Source organism: Temnothorax longispinosus, chromosome 3, assembly GCF_030848805.1.
Source record: "Temnothorax longispinosus isolate EJ_2023e chromosome 3, Tlon_JGU_v1, whole genome shotgun sequence".
In the NCBI taxonomy this organism is placed as follows: domain Eukaryota; kingdom Metazoa; phylum Arthropoda; class Insecta; order Hymenoptera; family Formicidae; genus Temnothorax; species Temnothorax longispinosus.
This window is the reverse complement of record NC_092360.1, coordinates 13014583-13036536: the sequence shown is the minus strand read 5'-3', so window position 1 is coordinate 13036536 and position 21954 is coordinate 13014583. Positions and strand designations below refer to the sequence as shown.

At 38.0% G+C, this 21954-nt stretch overlaps 1 protein-coding gene across 4 annotated transcripts in view; it reads right to left on the bottom strand.

The window, feature by feature from the left end:
* The window catches only part of LOC139809889 (uncharacterized), a 29394-nt gene extending 8482 nt beyond the window's left edge, over positions 1–20912 (bottom strand). The window contains exons 1-8 of one of the 4 annotated variants that reach the window (XM_071773145.1): positions 15627–16294; positions 14170–14364; positions 13832–14086; positions 13599–13734; positions 13362–13433; positions 913–1091; positions 310–529; positions 65–179 (exon numbers count right to left, since the gene is read on the bottom strand). In XM_071773145.1, coding sequence (XP_071629246.1) covers positions 65–179; positions 310–529; positions 913–1091; positions 13362–13433; positions 13599–13734; positions 13832–14086; positions 14170–14364; positions 15627–15815 — 1361 coding nt within the window. In that variant the 5' untranslated portion in view covers positions 15816–16294. Of the gene's footprint in view, positions 1–64; positions 180–309; positions 530–912; positions 1092–3213; positions 11822–13361; positions 13434–13598; positions 13735–13831; positions 14087–14169; positions 14365–15626; positions 17127–20635 lie in introns of those variants that run through there. The other 3 variants (XM_071773144.1, XM_071773142.1, XM_071773141.1) reach the window with 3 other exon arrangements.
* Between the last annotated feature and the right edge of the window lie 1042 nt (positions 20913–21954).

Sequence of the window (21954 nt, the reverse complement as noted above, 5' to 3'; positions counted from 1 at the left end):
CATGGCCACGTAGAAAAATCCGCTTGTACGAATGTGGTGCGGTAAAAGAATCGCCGAGACTTACCATATGTATCGTATAGACTTCATCTTAAGGGCGGTGGAGTTTTCTTTGCACTTGTACGCCAAAACCTGTTTCACGCTGCTAACGTCTACTGATGGAAACCTCGACGTTACGTAAGCTGTAACAAGTGAAGATGTCAACCAAGTTAACGCTTAAAAAGAATGGACTGTGTTGATGCGCGTCCAGAAAAGAGAATGTCTCTTAACGTGTTCTTTGACACACGCTTTCCTGTCTCATTGCGCACTTACATATAATGGCTTGAACTTTAGCCTTGTCAAGGGCAGGTTTCACAGGACGTTCGGTGGCCGTGCCGGCACGGCTCCAACGTTGACCGGTGACGGAGCACGTCGCCAGCTCCGTCGGGCTGAACAATATCGCGGCTAATCCACGCGTCAACTTGCGATAGTCACTCCACTTGACGGCCCTTAGTTGTTCCTCGCATACAGCTATACCCTCACCCAAGTGGACCTACAAGAAACATGAGAAGAGCACATTAAAATTTGGTAAAGTCACGATGTTACTACCGCGTTATTTACATTTCTAAAAATAAAATATATATATATATATATGTATAAGCAAAGGGGCATTTAAACTAAAATAAACCTTGAATTAAATAACATTTTGTTACTTTTAATTACCATGTGTGTCGAAATTTATTATTATAGCACAAAACAATATTATTTTAACTTCATATACATTAATTAGTTTAATTAAATTAACATTGTTTTAAATTAACGACATATTAAGTAGGAACAACGGCGACCTATAGAAATGGTTAAAAATTACTCAAATTGAGTATAATTTGACTACGATTTAACAGTGTACGTTTATATCAAATTCACGGTACTGACCACACCATCCGACGAAGACTCCTCAAATCCACGGAAGGCAGGCATCGCCGCTGGCGGGGTGGTTCTCATGTCCAAGGGTAGCCAGTCGCTCCTGGAGGGCGAGTTTCTGTGAACGGACGGCGATGGGTGTTTGCCACCTCTGGTTCCGAGCCGCGGCCTACCGCGACGTACTCTTCGCGCTGCAATCATCAATTTCGAAAGGACATGCGTTTAATTTCGTGATTTTCGAGCGATATGTAGACCCCGTGGGGGAAAAAAGGCAGCGCTTCACCTGTTATTACGTGCAGTTTATCTCTGCGACGCACACCAAACTCGACGGTTGCTGTTGTAGAAAAATAAATAAATAAATAATTTTACGCTCATCTTTTAGAAAGAAATACTCAGAGGCCATTTTTTCGTAGTAATGTGCGGATAAGTAGAAATGAAATATTAAGTGGTTTAATAAAGAATGCAAAATGTCGGTTGATAAAATCTCTCGAGTTAGCCGACAACGCGCATGCTGTTCTCCGAGAGGATCTCTTTATTTCTCTGTAAAAAGATAGCAATGTACCTATCCTCTTAACTTATCAAACTCAGCATAATATTTCAAATTGTACAGCATTTTCAAAAATATAAAAATAACAACTTAATGATTATACGATACTACAATACTACAAAGAGTCACAGGAATGTTTCTGCAGATAAAATAAATTACTTTCACTAAACTGTCGCCGTTATTAAAGCAACGCGTTTATAAGGTATTGTTGTTACTAAATATTTTGTCAATGTAACAATCTCTTAAACGATAAATCAACCATTGCGCAGATGAAGAGGGTGCATGAGGAGAGTGGAATTAAAATAAAACACCACAAGCTTTCCATTAGTGATCGAATTTCTGTCCACACTTAGCTTCCTAAAAGAAAGTCTTGCGACAGCCTCATTGTCCGTCTTCGCGATTTTTTGTATATTAAACTAAAGAGAGAGACACAATCCTTCTCATTAATTCTCTATTAAACATTAATTTCACATCAAGAACGTAGTTATATATTTATATAGTTATATATTGTGCTTGTCTGTCAATAATGCACTGACGATCCATTCTCAGCGTCAAAGGAACTCATCGGCTGACTAGGCCCGTTTAACGTTAACGACTCAAATACGTCGTCGTAACAGCATCTCCCGGCGGAGACCGCAGTTGTCGGAACGTCCCGACCTGACCAGTCTATCGGCAACAACTGCTACGGTCCACCGACGAAAGAGGAGGAAATGTCGGGGACCAAATTTGGCGGCAACACCAAGGTTTTCCGTTGAAGCGACGTCAGCTCGAGGAGGTCGGGGGCGGTCGCGTGGGCCGATCTGAGATGTCTGCGTAGATTACTGTTGTTGCTGTAGAAGCGGCCGCAGCGCGGACAAGGTCGCGGGGTATCCCAGGTGCAGACCGGCTCCACGGCGCCGGTAACACTCGATATCGTTATCGACGACGGTAGTCCCGCTGCCTCTGTATTGAAACCGGCGGCTGCAACACACCAGCCGACCAATCTAGATTAGTTCCTTCGTCCATCCACGTCCGCCGTCCGCCAAAAATCACCCTCCGCCTCCTCTATTCGTCTTTTTTCTCTATTTTTTTCTTTTCTTTTTTTTCTCTCCTCTCCCTCAACATCTTCTCTCGTTTCTCGTCGATCGCTGCTAAGATCGGGGTCTAGGTCACGGTCTAAGTCCGAATTCCCGATCATCAGACAATTACGATATCGCAATATCTTGAGGTGATGATTGGAACTCAAATCCCTTAAATTGAAGTTTTAGCTTTAGGATACCCTAGAATATTATTTTCTCCGGATATCGGCCGTTGTTGCGTCTTAATGTGGTTGTACTATTTCGAACTTGTCCATTTGTCAGCGAGTACACTGACAGACATTCTAATATGTTTTTACTTGTGTTCAGAAATATGTATGTATGCTGTATATTTAGAATAAGCATAAAATAATAATAGACGAGAATAATAGTAGAATATAGAATAATAGTAGTTCTATAGAACAATAATAATAATAATAGACCGTGGGGTGGTTTACAATCCATGCACTGCAGCCTAAAAGACTTTATTGTCTTTTTCCCAGTGCAACACAAGTGCCCTAGCGCAGCTGTGAATCTTCAAAGAAGTCGACAAACTTTGGTCAGGGTATATTGTGCACTTCCAATTAAGTATAGAGATATATATATTGTGATGTGTATGTGTAAAGCAGTGTGTATGGTTGATTCAGTGCAACGTACTTCATCTTCGTTTCTCTCTCTTTTTTGCGCAATCTTGCAAAAATAACGCACATATTCCGTACAAATGTGAATTACTTTATTTAAATGTATCGTTTGACAAAATTTCGGGTACAGAACGAGTCGCTACGACGGGATATTGCGCTAAGCCAGACGGTAAGTCTCGCAATTATTCAACGAGAGCTTATTTTTTTTTTCGTAGCCGAGAAGGTTCGCGGGATAATTTTCTCTTCCTTTTTCTTTCTCTCGCGATCGAAACACGTACAAAAAACACGAACGTAAGATAGGAACATCGCTATTATGATAGGATTATGCTTAGTATCGTATTTTGCGAGAACTGCGAGAGACCCATGTCGATCGAATGGCGACGAGGACGGGGCCCCGTCGACATTGCGATTGAACAATGAGACTCGCGTGTTGTCTGCGTGTCGCAAAAACGTGGGGGCGAGGTGGAAAGCACACTTGATTACAAATCTATGGCTACTTGATGCACCTGTCGCTAGCAAAATTAACGCACGTTGTATACATGTATAGGGTTTATACGTGATGCGACTCGACAGTGCCGCGCGATCCTTCGCAAGCTTTCTTCGAGGTAACCGTTTGTGCATTTTTTTTAGAATAAACTTTTAGACTAATAAATTTAAATCATCGTCTGTCACGAATAATCGAGCAGCAAATGGGATTGAGACACCTAAGCTGTTCACGCGATTAATACGTACTTTTTCGAAAATAAATATACTCGATTCAAGTATTTTGAAATCATCTTAGTTTAGATATAAATTAGTTGTTTATCCTATCAATTCACATGCCAGTAAAAAGACAATTGTACCTGAAGATGTAGAAATTAACAATGTGAATTGTGTTGGATCGGTACATATATATTGAAATAAGGGTGTTTCAGAAGGTATGAGACAAACACTATGGGATAATATTTGGGTTTCACCAAAAGAATTATTTTTTTTAAAGGAATCCGTGTCCTCCCTGACGCGTCCTTGTTCGATCACCTGAATGGTGTATATCACTCCAATCGACACTAGGAAAGAGATAATTAAAAAGATCATGGGGGGTTTTGATCAAATTAGGAACAATATTGAAATGTTCCAAGCAGTAGGAAATTCAACGCTATAGAGATATAGTGTATGTAATCAGGTGTGAGGCAGGCACTTTGAGTATCTCTTGTAATAAAATGTGTAAATAAAATTTAAAAAAATGCAAAAATTTAAGAATGTGTGGACCAGTATTGTCAGACGTCACGCGCAATGCTATCGTGCGAGTTGCACTACTTCACAGGCAATTCGAACAAGAACGCGTCGGAGGACATGGGTTCTTTAACAAAAATTAATTCTTTTGATGAAATCCACCATCCCCTAAAGTTTTTCCCATACCTTCTGAAGCATCCAATTAACGTCAGTAAAGATCAAAATTAAATCACTCTATCATATAAAAAAATGGACGGCAACGAATAATACTTTTCTCATCTTCCAAATATCACGTTTTGTACTAATCCTTCCGAATATCCACTTTATATTTTTTCTTTACGATCTCGTGATAACATAGTGTTAAAACTTAAAGAATAACGTAAAAACTATAACGAATAACGAAATGGAGGTAGCCTCTGTACAACTTTACCATTCGTTCAGTAATCACAACAATCTTCCCTCGTTGCGCTCCGCAACGATTGCGAAAAAAAATAAATAAATAAATCGCGTTTGCAGCACATATCCATGCACAAAGGTTCAAGTCTTGCTCCAGATAATCTCCGATAAATTAAGTGCAGCGTATGTGCAGTAAATTGCAAGCATATGCAAGCTGAACGATGCTTAAGCTACTTGTAGTGTTGGGCCTCGGATACATGCGCACGAATGCAGTTTTTTGTTTAGTTATACGTAACTATTTCTAAGCACTTCTAACGAAATCGTATCTGACGTGTAAAATAAAAGAAATATAAGTAAGATTTATCATAGGAAAATATAGAAAATAGAGATTATATCTGAAGATTATTTTGTTATCACATTTATGCGTAATCAGTAAAAATTGATCAAAATTATTTATCATGTTATTGGAAGTAAAATCACGTATTGTCTAATATATTCTGTCAGTTTCTTTTACGATCGTAAAGCTTCAAATTTGTAAAAAAAATATGTAAATTGTCTAATAATAAAAACAGATTCAAATTCATAATGTCTGCACATGTATCCAAATACTGTCAAACCATTTTGCGCCCATCACCGACTGCTCAGTTAAATATAACGCAGTGTCGCATAGTATACAATAAATAAATTATCGTGGCGTATCAAATCTTTATGGAGAAAATATTTAGCGGGAACGTTAGCCGAAAGTAAAATATACATCTCTCGGTAAATGTCGCATTATGAATTCGAGTTCTTTTTTTGATGCAGAGCTCATTCTGTCCAGATAATTGCTTGTTGAAAACAAGAAGAAGGTCTATATCTTAAAGCGTAAATCGGAGAATTTGCACTTTCTTCCGCCAACTTCCATTGCGTTTACATTAAGCCAATAATAAGTCACTTTCGTAGAACCCATACGGTCAGCCTAAAAAGAGCACTTCATCGATTTTTTCTTTATTCTATCAGTTTTGTCGCTACAAAATTGCTACACCTAACGAATGTCTCGATAGGAACCAGCAAAAGCATGTTTATTCTCAACTATTAAATTTTTATCCTACTTAAATAAGAACACGGAGAGAATTTTCTCTTAGAACTTAGAATTTACCCTGAAATAGTAGTTGCGGGACAACATGTACTACGAAGAATTTTATGCGAGCTATTCTGATTAATATCTACCATAATAAAAAATATTAATATCTATTACATTAAAATGTAAAATATGTTTGATTAATTTTACTAAAATAATAAAATATATTTAGGAAATTTCAATAATTTTTCAAAAATTCCTTCATTTTTCAAAAATTACCAATCTGGTTGGTAATTTTTATCACGTTGTTTATAAAATTTCTTTTGTATACTTCAAAAATTCCTTGGTTGCCAAGTTGTAACAAGTTTGTAGTGAATTTAACGGTAAAAAAATATAACAAAAAATTCACTCCTGAATCGAACTGCAATAAAAAGAATATCTACCTAGGTATCTAAAGAAAGAAATACCTAATGAGCAAAATGTCATTTCAATATTATTTCATTTAAGATTCGTGTGAATTATTAAATATTGAAAATCGAGGAATCTTATCCCATTAGATTTCAAAAAGCTAAAACAAACAGGAAAAATTTACTCTTCTATAAATCTTGCATATGATCTTGGAGTTCCTATCGAGAACTTCGGTAGATCGTTTTTCGCATACGCGAATATAAATTTTTTTTCTTTCACGCGTGGCAAAGAGGAAGCCGATACGAATTTTCTCATCAATTATCTGTTCAGAAATTCCGCCAAGTACCAGTATTTCTACTGTACTTCACTTCTTCTTTCCTCTTTCATCTTTCTTATACGCCTTAATTCAGTACATACCGCGCACTCACACTCGCACTCATCGAAAATCAGTCGTATGTATACTTTTGCAATGCGATTGCCATTATATAATTATACGTGGGATAGCACAAAACGCTATTGACCTACCCGTTTACTTAGAGAATAACTTACTTCGGATACGCCATGATTCGAATAAATATCATACTTAAATATTTGCGTGTGACTACTTTAGAAGCGAAATATTCCTCGATACGGTCATATTGGAAAAATTGCCGCTATTTACATCGAAAATTTCGCATTTTTGCCTCTCGAGCGTACTAAAATCTAACTCTATCTCTTAAGCTTATATGTTTTTGAAAAAGTACACTCGTTAAGGATCGACATGACGATCGGGAACAGAATTTAGATAAAAAATTATGTAGACTATATTGCGTTAAAAAATGTGGTTTCTCATTCGAACGAAGACATCACGATGTATTTTTTTTTTTTTTATTTGTGTTTGTAATATTACCACAATTTTAATCGAGTTTTAAATCTTTTTTTCTCAATAGGTCAATAGTCTTATTTGAAAAATAATGTTGTTACACTATCACGTTCATGTATAAAATTCTATCTAAGAATTTATATCAATCTCATATATTAATATAAAAGATTATTTTCAGATAATATGACTTTTAGTCATAAAATAATGATAACGAGATGATAATTAAAAATATTAAGTACCACATATTCTTTGCACACTGGGCTTGTTTTCTTAAACTATAATATATATATATTAATTAAAAATATATCTAGAAAATATATTAGAAACATATTAAAAACAAACACGCAATCTTAAAAACAACAGTCGATTAAAAATATTTTCGAAAACAAATACTTTCCAAAAAAATGTTTTCTCAAAGTATTTTAATAATATCGATCTCTTCCAATTTAGATACATTAATTCTAAAATATTAATACTGACAATAACACCAATTCCAAATACAAATTTCACCGAATGCATAAAAATGTCTTTGATGACTAGAATTAAATTTTTCATTTTAAATTACTGAATAAATAAAGATGTAAATCAAAGTGCAGTTGCGAAATACGTTTCACAATATCACGAGCAAAAAGATAGAAAGATGTCCATCGTTTAAAAGAGAAACCTTCTACCACCTTCCGTCAAAGTAATATTCCTTACAGCTACATCTATATTAGTAACAGCTAGCGATCGAATACACGAGTTACCTTTTTTTTTTGTGACGCGCATACAAATTACATAATAATTTACATATATACAACACATAATTAAATGCGCTAAAATATAATGGTTTTCTATGATCGAGAAAAGCGACGTACGCCGTAACGTGCGACGCAGGAAACAGATATACATTTGTTTTCGAACATAAATCATCCTCGAGATAATACACATGCGTCCAAAGTTGTTGATTAACGACAATAATAATAGTAATCGTAGTAGGACAGTAGTAATAGTAGTAGTAATAGTAATAGTAGTAGTAGTAATAGTAGTAGTCGTGGTGGTATTGATATTGGTAATAATAGCGGTAGTAGTTATCGTAATAGCAATAATAGTCGTAACAACGCATGATACAAATGCTAAATCGCAGTAGGATAAAGTTAAAACTTATTATCGCAGACAAAAGATACTTTTTTTTTTCAGTGAGCTTGCTGTACCTACTCATCGAGTTCTTTTGGAAAAATGGCAAGTACTATTTCGTATTTCATCACTAAGAGATACTTTTTCACGACACGGTGTGTGTCGTCCAATACCCCTTTTCATTTAATATACGGTAAATTGCATTGTTAGACCCAAAAAATACTATGCAAAGTTCTTTGCGAGTTTTCTTCTATTAGCTGTAAGTGTGCTCGTTCAATCGATAATATCATCGTTTTATTTCTTTTTTTGCTTTCTCCCTTTCTTTCTTTCTTTCTTTTTTTTTTACTTTTCTTGTTTTCTCTGTTCTCTGCTGTCTCCGTGCTGCGGAATGTTTGCACACCATTTGAATTCGTAATATAATCGCAATTATAACAGTGAGTGTTCGAAATTGTATTGTGATATTAGCTAGGTAACCGGTTTTTAATGCCCAGCGAAGTCCGGCCTGTCAAATGATGCTTACTATTATGTGACATTCTGTAACACATCACTCTGATATACACAGTATATGGATCTCAGGCAAAGGATCGAGTAGATACCAAAATAATTGAAAGCAAATATCAAAAGTAGCTCAATAACATAATTCTCTCATAAATAACACTCTTACAAATAATATCAATCGTAGATTACTTACTGCTAATACAAAAAAGCGAGCTAGTGGTAGAACCAGAAATGTGTGTGATACTTTATCAAGTTAACGAAAAATATCTGTCTTCTTCTCTTGTTCTACAAGATATTGCATTATAAATTAATAACTGGATTTCCATCTATATAATTATATATATATTACATATAACAGAATAATATTATATCTTATACATAATATATAAATAATTAAATATAATATACATTATTTCATATATATATATATATATATATATATATATATATATATATATATAAATATATATATAAAGTTATAATATATATTATACATATGGTATTGTAATGAAAATATTACAAGAAATATATATATTCAGTATCGATAAGAAGTGGAATGAAATCCGTGTATGATCCAAAGCCTGAGAGTTGATGAATGTAACACTGCTTGGCAAATGTATAACAATATTATAATATGATATGCAACATTTATAATCTAATCTTATTTCGGTACTAATTGTCAGTTGTGCTGGGCATCCATTCATATCGTAAACAAAAATCTTGAATGTATATTCGTAGTACGTTTAACTCGTAAAAAAACATTGCAATCACTTACCAATGTAATAACAGATAATAAAAACCGTTTATATAATATCGGCAATCTGTGTTAGTTGCAGTCGTTGCAACGTCCCAGTACTATTGTAAGTTGTTGTATGTAAATATATTATTAATAATATATAGCTGCATCTGTTTAGTAATTTGATTGTATGTGAGGTAAGGAGCCTGTCATATGAATGGTACGACTTAAAAAGTTACGATTCTAGGGAACATACTCTGTGCCCAATTTCCTAGAATCGCTATTATAAATCGTACTTATGGAACTATTGTCATCTGTAAAATATAATATAAAAGATCCTGAGTTGTACTGTGTGGTACTATGGCTATGGAATTGTGTGGCAGATGTCTGTGCTGGTTTACTTTTATATATAGAAAGCTGAAATTGTGAATATTCTGTAAAAGATTACAGAAGCAAGTTGCATGTAGAAAGAGGCAGAACCTGATGGATTATCAGAATCATCGGAAACAAAAATATATATTAAATTTAAAATCTATATTAAGACTACAACAGATGCATATTAATGCCAAAAATTTTTTGGGAAAAAAAAATCTTATTAAAAATATATTATTTAAAAAACACAATTTTCCTTCCTGTAAAGGATATGCAGTGTCTCTATTACAAAATTATATATATGTATTTAACACGAAATGCTTCTTGATACATAAATACTGTTTTAGCATTAAAAATATTTTTCAAAAAATTGTTTCCCGATAAGGATTAAAGTAAATTAAAATCTAAATACAAACTCAAAAATATAACTTGCATGTACATTATGTAAATATTGTGAGAATATTACAATCTATGAATCTCTACAGGAATAAAGAAAGAAATATAAGCATCCTTATATGCTACTTCCATAAATATAGGTACATACCATTGAGGTAGAAGTACTTAAAAAGCAAGCCTTCCACACTTAGAAACATGAAACCAGCAGAGACATTGCCTTCTTATTATATATTGTTAAATTCAATCTGCTGCATTATTGCGATCACGGTTTGTTGATAACTGTTAATAATAAATATTATTACTCTGTTGAGCTGTCAATTGGCTGTATATTGCAATGTATGCATGTGAAAAATATATCATGTACGAGCTATGTCATTGCACATTGCGTTGCAATAATAAAGTAAATATAATCCTCTGTAAGAATATAATATTGTAGTAAATATCTGTAGTCTGTATAACACTGTATAGCATTAAATAAAACAACAAGTATCCGGCTGCAGAATTATCAGTACGAGGTGGGATGGCTGCTCCACCATCGGCATTTTAGTCGTTCTCTCCCTCATCAGCGTTCATCTTTACGATGAATAGGCACGGGACTTTTATATGTAAACTAGTCTCCCAAACCTATATACACTGTCGACCTTCGTATGAATGATCATTCGAATGATCTATGTAGGCGTCTTATTACGGACGAAAACAATCAAGTACGCGACCGATTAATCGGATTTGACATCTTGTCCTCCACTCGTGTTCGTGCGACAAGAATTGCATACGCATTTCAAAAGATTAAAAATTATAAGTTATACACCTGCGCACTTTGAGGGGAGGCGCAGGACCTGATTATTAAATACGGAATCAGCCTTGTGTCGTAACGTTATATCTACCTACTTGTCGGTCAACTACGAAGATACGTTTCCTATTGAATCACAAGTTCACTAAACAATAAAGATAAACTCGATTCGTTACTATATCACAAAATGATACTGGGCGCGATAGAATAAAAAATAAATAAATCCTGTACACACATTAGTGATACGTAGCATCGAATTGCAACATCCCACTAGCAAAATGCTTTGAATCACCAATCTGCGCTACCTCTACCGGATAAGCATTATCGCCAGCTTGTGCCTGATACGATCTGAGCTTTGGTTCCGTGGTGGTGGTGTTGTTGCCACCACCGCTAGCCCCACCTTCCTCGGTAGTAGCCCGGGCAGGTGGGGCAGGAGCCGCTAAAAGCACCTTATTATCCACCTGAGTCTGAGCTTGAATCTGAGCTTGTGTTTGAGCCTGAACTTGTGTTTGGGTCTGAGCTTGAGCTCCTCCCTGAACCTGCGTTTGCGTTTGTCCCTGTCCCTGTCCCTGTCCCTGGACCTGAACCTTAACTTGATGTTGGTAGATCTCTTCCTGACGTTGCCTGTCTGCCACACTGAGTTCGTGGAAACTGACCAGGTGACGCTTCAGGTACAGCTTGGTCTTGAATGGCTTGTTACATAGAGGGCAAGTGACACTCTGAGGGTTGTGGATGAGGCGCATGTGCTGCCGCAGGTTGGACAAGTTACTGTACATGCGGTTGCACACAGGACAGGGGCGTGGGTCCAGCGAGTGCAGTTTACGCAGGTCAGCTGCAACACACACACAACTTGCTCTAACCGGTAGCAGCCCACAGCATTGCACGTTACCACAGCATAGCACCACGCCTTGTCACACCACGTATAATATCAGAATGATACCACCCACCACAGGACAGCAACAACCAGCAAACAACCCTATTTAGCGCTACCCAATTTTTGCTGCCTGCACGGTACAGTACAAAAAGGATCCCCCCGCAAGAGTATCACTTGCAAGGATGCGATGAGTCTAATATGTTTGGCAGACAAAACAATGGTAATGCAGTAAGAAAAAACATATAGTTTGAAAACAATGGTAAGCATGAATCGATGAATAATGAGAAGTAGTAAATTAGTGAAAATCTTGTTTTTGCATGTTCCCTGCACATCTTTAATTTCTTTTCTATTATGTATAGAAACATAGTACTTCTAAACAGAAGATTAGATATATTGTTACAGACATGTAGACACAGATTCGTCATTTTGATATGTGGTAGCATAATGACTTTTGTTATCAGTTATAAATTACTTGATAAATAAATGTAGATTTTGATTGTAATAAATTAACTATAATAAAAAAAGGAGATAGCAGTCCAAAATTACTTGATACAAGTTCAGAATAAATGCATCAATAAGCTGTTCAACACTATAGGGTAGTCACAGATACAATTAAGCCCATATCAGACTACGGATTGGGATTGAGATTGGATTGAAATTTAATCAATCAGAATAAAGAAAACTTGATATCAGGTGAGTGAAGGTTTAGTGAACTTTGCTCTGATTGATCAAATTTCAATCCAATCTCAATCCCAATTCGTAGTCTGATACGGACTTTACAGATAAAATCCCACGTATTACACTTTTATTTGTTTATTCATCAACGATTAGGCTTTAATGCAATTATAATGTGCATGAAAAATGTATAACACTAATCATATCATTTTATCATATTACATTGATTTGATCTAAAGCAATATGTACAAGCCAATTTAAGAACTTGTCACGTGTAAATATGGCATTTATAATTAGTAAACGAGAAAGCAAATGATTATAAGATAGTCTTTGTTGACAATATTATCTGAGCGTTAACATTTTAATAAGCAATTATTCTTTCTATATTAAACATTTTACCAGGGCAACTTGGTGTATGTATATATGTATATGTATACGCATTAATATACATGTGAAGCAGGAAAACAAAAAATTATAAAGCATAATGGGATGGGGTTGTTTTTAAATATAATATGTACACGCAGGACTTAAATTGTTAATGATTTAAGTTTCCGGGCTATTTCGGTAACGTTCATACAACACAGCTGCTTAACTGCAAACTGCACTCTGTGGACTCAGGCCTGTTACAGCCTCCGAGTGTCAAATGTCTCCTACCACCTACCAAGACCTACCGAGCTACACACGAGCTTACCATTTCAAACCATCAAGATTCCTTTCTGCTTCCTTGTTTCTACTCACATTTGACATTTGTGATGTAATGGCTAGGTTGTTGCTGTTTGTAATGGTGCTCGCACTACCAAAAAAATAATAAATTTTGACTCACCTTGCTGTTCTTGATTTAATTCCGTACTCCCGTGTGATGGACCTGGCATTCCTCCTTCTACATTCTGGTTTCCTAAAATAGAAACAATAATATGAATTTTAGCGATTTGATATTTTCAACAAAGAAGCATGAAAAAAATATTAGAATATATATCTGGAAAATTCAGTTATCCAGACAATTTTACAAAACAAAATGTCTCCTTTTAATTTTCAATAAAATATCTCGTAAACTAATTACCTTGATAAGATGATGGATAAGACGGTAACACTTCCATACCACTATCCAAGCTGAGAAATCCACTGGGCAATGTATTAGCTTCCTGTTTAGGTGAGCAATCGTCATCACTGCCATATTCAGGTAATTCTATTTTTGGCTGAAAGCACAAAATACAAGTTAATAATAGATATTGTGAAAATCTGTGTATGTACGAAAGATGTATCAAAAATATGCAAATGTACAGGATAAAATACCTCAACAATATCGAGATCTTTATAACAATCGAGCTGAACTTGAGGCTCGATAAGTGGGCGCGAACGTGGTGCAATGGTAGCACAAGGCGGCACAGAGGGTGTTGGACTAGAAACTGGAGGTGAATCACTTCTTTTACACAGCCTTTTCAGTGGTGGAGGGCTCGAAGGTGGTGGCGTTTTACTGCGTTCATCGTCAAAGCTTGGCGAGATCAGACCACGGCCATTTGATGTGTGGATGTTATTTGTCTTCAAATGCTGCAAATTATTTAAAAATTGAGCATTGTAATCGCATCCTAACACAAGTACCACCAGTATGCGCAAACTTATGCCAAGCGCACCTTTTCGTTGTTGTGCTGATTACTTTGGGAGTCGGTGAGGCCACGAATTTGAAGAGATTCTGCAGTACGTAGAAATGTAGGTAACTCCGCCTGCGAGATATTTACCTCTCCAGCGTACATAAATTCCAATAGTGATTGTAGATGTTCAAACTCAACATCCCGCATAAAAATTATTGGATGCTTGCAAGGATTTGTCTGCAAAATAAATCCCATGGAATTATTAATTATATGTTACAATAATCTTATATGTATGTTATTATAAAGTGTTTATTTTAAAAAAGTAAAAAAATTACCAAAATTAAAAACAAGTTATGTGAATAGAGTTAATATAATTTTTTTTACTATATATATATATATATATATATATATATATGGTACATATTATTACATAATGACCATCTTGATCAGATTAGCTATATTCCACAATAGTTTTCATAAGCAACTATAAAATAGTTAACTATAGTTATAAATATAAGTTAACTATAGTTATAAGTAACTATAAAATCAAAAGAAATCTCGGGGAGACGCTAGTATTATCGTACTAATAATTGAGTTTTGCAAATTTTATTTTCCATATTTAATTCTAAATTATTATCTATGTATTATCATATCAGGAGGAAGCGAATATCTTTAAATCCTCTATATCTCTATCTATTATCTCTTTCCTTACAATTTCAGTCTAATATTGTAATGTCACGTCATTTAGGTAATTGCATTCAATCATATCTCTTTTCTGGAAAAAAAAAAATACAAGAGGTAAGAGAGCAGATTACGGTTGCATAATTTCGTCTCTAAAAGCTCCGAAAATGCTGTTTATTGAACAAACGTATGTAACGGAGCCCATCGGTCGTTTATCGACTCCCCTGCCTCGCCGGCGCGTTAATTGCCGGGCAACAATTATAAATTTTGTTCGACGCGGTCGCGAAAGACCAGGGCAATCAGGGGGGAGGAGGGGGAGGGAGGGGAGGAGCAAGAGGGGAAAGGGGGGCGCGGGCGGAGAGCGAAAAGTAGATGCTCGTCGTGACGTAACCGTCTGCACGAGTACGCCTCGCCTTCGAAATGAGCCTGAGGCTCGACGAAAAAGATAAGACGCGTTAAGAGAGAGAGACCGTCGCGTAAATAGGTGTTGTGTAATTTTGGAATTATTCATCGCAAGATGAGACGAAGGAAATGCATGTTACGTGCGCATACCCACGCACACGCGCGCGCGCGCGCCCCGGCGGAGGGGCACGACGGTGAGCGGGAGACGGGGAGAGGGGCAGAGAGACGCCGGGCGTGAGCGAGGGAGGGGCGAAACGAGGGACACGAGGAGAGGCGGGGGGAGGGGGGAGGGCGGTGGACGGCCGCCGCCGGAGGACGAAAGGGGGAGGAAGGATGACGGGGGAGCAGGGGAGGAGGAGGGGCGGGGGCTGGGGATACGTCTAAGGTGGGGAGCGGGAAGAAAATGGTTTTCTAACCTTGAACAACTCCTTGAAGTAAGGGCTGCACGCGGAAAGGACGACCTTGTGCGCCTGGAGTCGCCTGCCGTCGCACGCGAAGGTAACGTCGACGAAGTCCTCGTCATCTCGCAGCGCCTCGAACTGGCTCGTGATGTTCGCCTGAAAGTTATTCCACCGCAAGCAAAACTGCTGCTGGCTATCCGTCATTCTCTTCACACACTCGACTCCCCTTCAACAACACCTATGATCACACATGTGGGGGCTAACTTAGAGTACCATACGCCCGTGGGAAAAACTTAACTCTCTCATTACTGTAAAAATGTAAAATGTAAAAAGTGAATCGATGACTGAAGAGGAAACGTACGATATAAATAATGACAATCGATATCCAGGTTGCCAGCCGACGGGCAGAAAAATTCTCTAGGCGGCGTACGGCGGTCGCGCCTCGCGAAAAGCGCGAGTGAACGGCGCGACTCGAGACTCGACGAGAGTGACGAGACCCCTTCGTCGCGAGACTCGCGAGCGTCATTCGTTCTCGCCTTCTCGCAATCAAATCGCGCACCGTTCAGGCACTTTGTGAAACGTTGTCTCGTACATATATTTTGACGTAAAATCTTCATTTTATCAAATTTGACAAATTTTAATAAATTCAAATAAATATTTCTTATCAATTTAAACAATACTGTAACATTCTTGCGTCATTTATTATGTCGCGAAGAGTGCAAAAAATTACAAGTGCTACCGAACATGAAACGCGATTTATCTATAAAATATTGCATCTACAATGATTCTTTAAGATCCTCTAATCCTTAAGTGACTAATTCACGCGAGCGACAAACAAATTTTTAAGATTAATTATTTCTGAATGCGCCGTATATCTTTGATTGGAAAAAACGTGGAATATGAAATTAAAGTGACATGATCCCGGTGAGAAAGATTTCGAAGTTGTTTACAGAAAAAAATTATTTCTAAATTTATACACAAGAATGGAACTTTGCGGAAAGCGGTGCATTTTTTTTTCATTACGCGTCGAAAGCTGAATTTACACGAAAAATCGCATGGACGTCAATGCCCAGTTCAAATTCACGAGCGGCAAGCTACGTCATACTCGGGAACGAATTGTTCCTAGACCGTCGTAGCTAGGACGTTCGGGCCGTACGGCGCATGCGCTGCGCCGTCGACGACGCGCGCTCTCGCGCCGGCTGTCGAAACTGACGACGGCGGAGACGAAACGGGTATCGAATTTTCGGAAATAATAAGCTACGTGCAACACAATGCTGCTTCGATCCCGTTGCGAGTACACACGTGCATGCGTGTTGCGTAATTACAAATACCCGCTCGTAGGTATGCGTACGACGGGGGGAAATATGGCCGCCATGTTGCGGAAACAACAGCTCGTTTATCGGATATGATTGATGCAACGTGAGCAGCATATGTATCGGCGAGATATTTAATTGGGGACAATAATCGAGAGATGAGAGAAAGAAAAGCGCATCGACTGCTGAAAGGAAGAATGGTGTTTGTCTCTTATACTAACAAGGATGTGTATGACGTATACATATACATCATGAAAAAAAAAGATTAATTTAGAATGAGCGTCAGCCAACATTTAAAGTATTTCGCGAAAGTATCAAAGTAGAAGTAGAAAGTAAAATAATTTCCCAAAAAATTATTATTAAACACGTAGATATTTGATCGAATGATAGAGTAATTAAAATCGCGTTAGAAAATGATACAAAATCATAAATAATCGGCACATTATGATTATGAGAAATTTATTACTTTTCTTTAATACGAAATACGACTATGTGCGTTTATTCAAATATGAAGAGTAAATGAAGTGTAATATCCTATAAAGTATCGCTTTGATGTAGAACAAGATTATGATATATATCTAAAACAAAGTATATGAAACCGAGTTGTTGTACAATGTAAAATTTTGTAAATAACCGAGTTGACCAACTTTAACAATTTTAAGTAGTTTAATCAATATTCCCAAGATACTCTATTACTTATAAATACAGGAATTCTAAAAAAAAAGATTCTAACGAAAATTTTGCTCCAAAACATAATGTGTTGACTGCTCGATGTGAATTAAGTTCGTCGAAAGGGAACCGCAAGTGCGATTACCGTGAAAGTTAATGTTCAACGCGAAGAAGATAAATGAAGCGCGTTCATTATGTTTTCACATTTGAAATGAGGCACTTCTAGATCAAATGTATTATATTTAGAAATTTATTGCGATCGCAAAATTTAAAACTATTTTTCCATCGGTTGATCTTAATAACGTTGTGTAATATTATTATTTATTTTTCTAATCTTACTCTTTGCGCACTCTCGTACTTCCGTTACATCAGACAAAGTCATAGAGACAGCGTACTTTGAGTCACATCAGAGACTTACATAGAGACTTTATCTGTTATCAGATAGAGTGTGCATTATATACGACAGCTGACGATAATGACGATACACATTGAAGGACAGAGATATGCGCTCTCTCTCTCTCTCTCTCTCTCCCTCCCTCTCTCCCCATCACTCAATATGCTGAGTGAAGACCAGTGAAGACGGAGCAGAGGAAACATGAAGGTGAGAGTGACAGCGTGAATGAGAATGAGAGTAAAAGAGTGACTGAATGAATGAGTGATTGAGTTAGTGAGAGAGTGTGAGAAAGAAAGAGAGAATGCCCATTTAAAGGCAACTGCTTCTCCTTTTTTTTTCTCCTACTCCTGTTCAACAATCGGATAAGGAAAAAGCATCTGATTCACTATCGTTTTCTCTTACTAATGCTGCCTTCACGCCTCCAACGAAAACGAAGCCTATACAGGGTGTCTAATAATAAAGTGTACTACCCGGGTAGGTAGTACACTTAGAAGAATCCTAGGGCTCGATTCTTAAATTCATTCGCAAGAGAAACGTATACGAAAATTCTGCTTCTACAGAAAAGTTTGCAAGTTGATTGGTTAAAAGCTTATGCGACAGCCAATCGACTTGCAACTTTTCTGTAAGAACAACATTTGCGCATATCGCAAACTGATAACGGACTTTTCTACTCCAGCTTGACCCGCTCTATCTACCTACGGCGGGGTCGGCGGGTGTTACACGGTTATTATCAGACACCCTGTATAAACCTACGATCACGATGTATAGGGTATCAAGGTACGACGCGTTCGCGTTGTAAAGCTCCTAAACTGGCCTAACTTTTGAGGCAGACACAGAAGGCGATAAACGGCGCCGAGTGTACGGCGCTGGGCGCTCGGTTGTGTGCGCATCCCGCGAGGCGCTCGCGGATCTCGTGTAGGAGTCGTAGGCCGCACGATTTTGCATCCTATATTTAACGTGGTGGTGCTTTCGACTCCGGTCTGCCGTGACGCGGCCACGGCTTGGCGCCTCTCGGCTCTCGGTGCTCGGACTCTCATTGAGTTCGTTCGTTCGTTCGTTCGTTCGTTCGCGCGCGCGTCCCTCAACCCGTTCGTCTCGTGACTCTCGCTGGGTCCGACGCGAACGCGTGAACTCGTCGTCCTCGAGCGGCGAGTGCGGGTGCCCGCGGTCCCGGTGCTTCACGGGGAAATGTCAGTGACGTGAACGTTTCACGCGGGTAGCGTCGACGCCTCGGTATCTCCCCTGCGTTTTTTCCTCGAGCAAGAATGTGCGCCAGACATCGACGCACGGTAAGCGATCGAATCCGTCCGTCCTGGCGACGTGACGCCGTCCTTTAACCTAATTTCATCCGCGAGCTCTCGCCTGAGGTTATCGCGAGAATGTTCAATCGATACATTAAAGGAGCACGGTCACCGCCGAGCTCGTTCACGCGAAAACGTCCCGCTTCGTCATCCGCGCATCCGCGAGGATAACGGAGGCCCCCCGCGCCCCCCCCCGTACGCGGTTCGATGCACGCGTCGCCGATTCGCGACGTCAACAGCTGATCTAATCCTTTGACCGTCGCCCGAATCGCTATACGCAGGCTTTATCGCGCCGCCCGCCTGTGATAAACGCGAGGGGGAGGGGCGGGCAGGTGTACCCGGGACAGTTAAAGTATCTGGCTGTAATCTGCGCGCACCTTGTACTTTGCACCGGGTATCTCTCTCCGGGAGATATAACATCCTTATAACCTAAAAAGAGAGAGAGAGAGAGAGAGAGAGAGAGCGAGCTTATTGCAGGCTCCGTTTCGCGAGCCCCCTCCGCTCCTCCTCTCGCTCTGCACTTTGCTTTATTTTTTTTCTTCGGGATTTCTGTACCGTAGACATTGTTCGATGACGATGAATGATTTCTATTTGGCATGGTTTATGTAACTATGATTCTATCACTGCAAAAAGTCCTCGCACTTCAGGCACATTGTTGCAATGGCTGTTTCTCAGAAATTACACGAACAAAGTGCAGATCTTTGCCAAGTAGGACGTGGAATGACATGACGGTGATAGTGATTTTATGAAATAGTGAACGATGCAATTAGCAGACAAAGAATGACACGCGAATGACCACTATAAAGAAGAATTGCATATCTAGTTAATCTTATGGCGATTGCTTTAATACGATGAACACATCTTGATATCGATAGAAATAGCTTTACTGTAAAATTTCAATCACCCTAATCGCATGCTCTTTTATCATTTCAGTCCCTGCACGACTTCTTCCATTGATGATTGTGGTGGTTTCCCATAGTGGAAACCAAAAACTTCATCCTACGCTACGGTAAGCACTTTGTGATTTCAATCTATGTATCTTGTAAAAGATATATCTGTGTCTTTGATTGTGCTTTAGATCTTTCAATCATATTTATTTTTATAAATTTAATATCGTAAGACTCTTCTGGCGTAGGATTTATATGTAAAATTGTTTAGAAAAGTAAGTTGACGCAAAAGTTACAAATTATCCTCCATAAGATTTCTGATTCCCGGAGACGCAAGTCTTCTTCGTTTCCACCTGGTTTTCCCAGAGATGGAGATGACATATTTAATCTAATCTTCATCCGAACGACTAATGTTAACCACGTGCAAATCACATGACAATTAGGGATGATAGGCTCGTACCTTTCTTTCCCTGCGACTCCAGATATTGTTTTAAGGCTTCGTGAATGTCGCGGCCATCCAGCGGAAGCACCATAGAGCACTGAAAAGACTACATAACTATTGTATCATATCAGCCGAGCATTACCTTAATCTTGGTAGGAGTCGGACGGACTTAGCGACGTACAGTCCGTGCAGAAAACACTTCGATACGATCCAAATGAATGTCGGCTCTGTTAACGGCGATGTCCACCTCCTTCGGGGATCGCTCACTCACAACTTGAGCCGGCTCGCTCTTCGTCTCGCGACTGAGACGTAGCCGCAGTTCTCGCAATTCGTTCTGGATGATATATAAAACATTTCAACGGATGAAAGATCTCGCGTGTATTATGGTATTAAAAAATGTACGCTTATGGAATATGTAAAATTTATATCAGTAACGTGTGTGTGTCTAAAAATTGAAATCCTTTCGTTATATTCTATACAAAAATTATATTTATCTCCATTTCCTTTGTACCGTATGCAAATATATAAAATTGCTACGATTCTTTGAATAAGAGATTATGAACACGGGAAAACGTTATTCGAACAAGTGTAAAACAAACATCAGTATGTTTTTTATCTCAATTGCTATGTTTATAGCGTGTTACATCACGTTTCTCGAACACAGTGTGCTACATATACGTACTACGTGCAAAAACCGTCTTCCACGTGCAGCATAAATTAAACAAGATTCGCTCGCGGCATAATAATGAGGCTCCAATTCTCAGATAAAGATAGTTTTAAGTTTTAATAATGAAAGTTACTCTAGAAACGCACTATCCGCATAATTTTCGATAATAAGATATAAGATGCTCGAATTCTAGGTTGGTACCAATATGCAAATTTGTATTAATGCATGTGCAGTATATGCATATAATTGAGAGCATACGTACAAAGTCATTTAATATGTAATTATTGCGTTGTATAATTAGACGCGTAGAGTTCCGTAAAAAAAATGAACATGCAACTTAACATAGTATAGATCGATACATAATGAATATGAGAAAAACTAATAAGACTGGTACCAACCGATACAAAATTATTACACATTCGCTTTCTTCAATGCTTAACGGCTCTGACAGCAGCAATCCTTCATCTTACGATCTCGCAATCGACATGTAGGTTGCATCCCGATATTTACTGTCAGCAACTGTCAGTATTGAAAATCTTCAGTATACGTGACGTAAAATATAAAAAAATATAGATTTTCGGTACTGACAGTGAATCGGAATGCATCAGCCACAAATTCGCGTCCTAGACATTTCTAAAAAATCAAATCTTGCGATCTTATTCTTAATCTG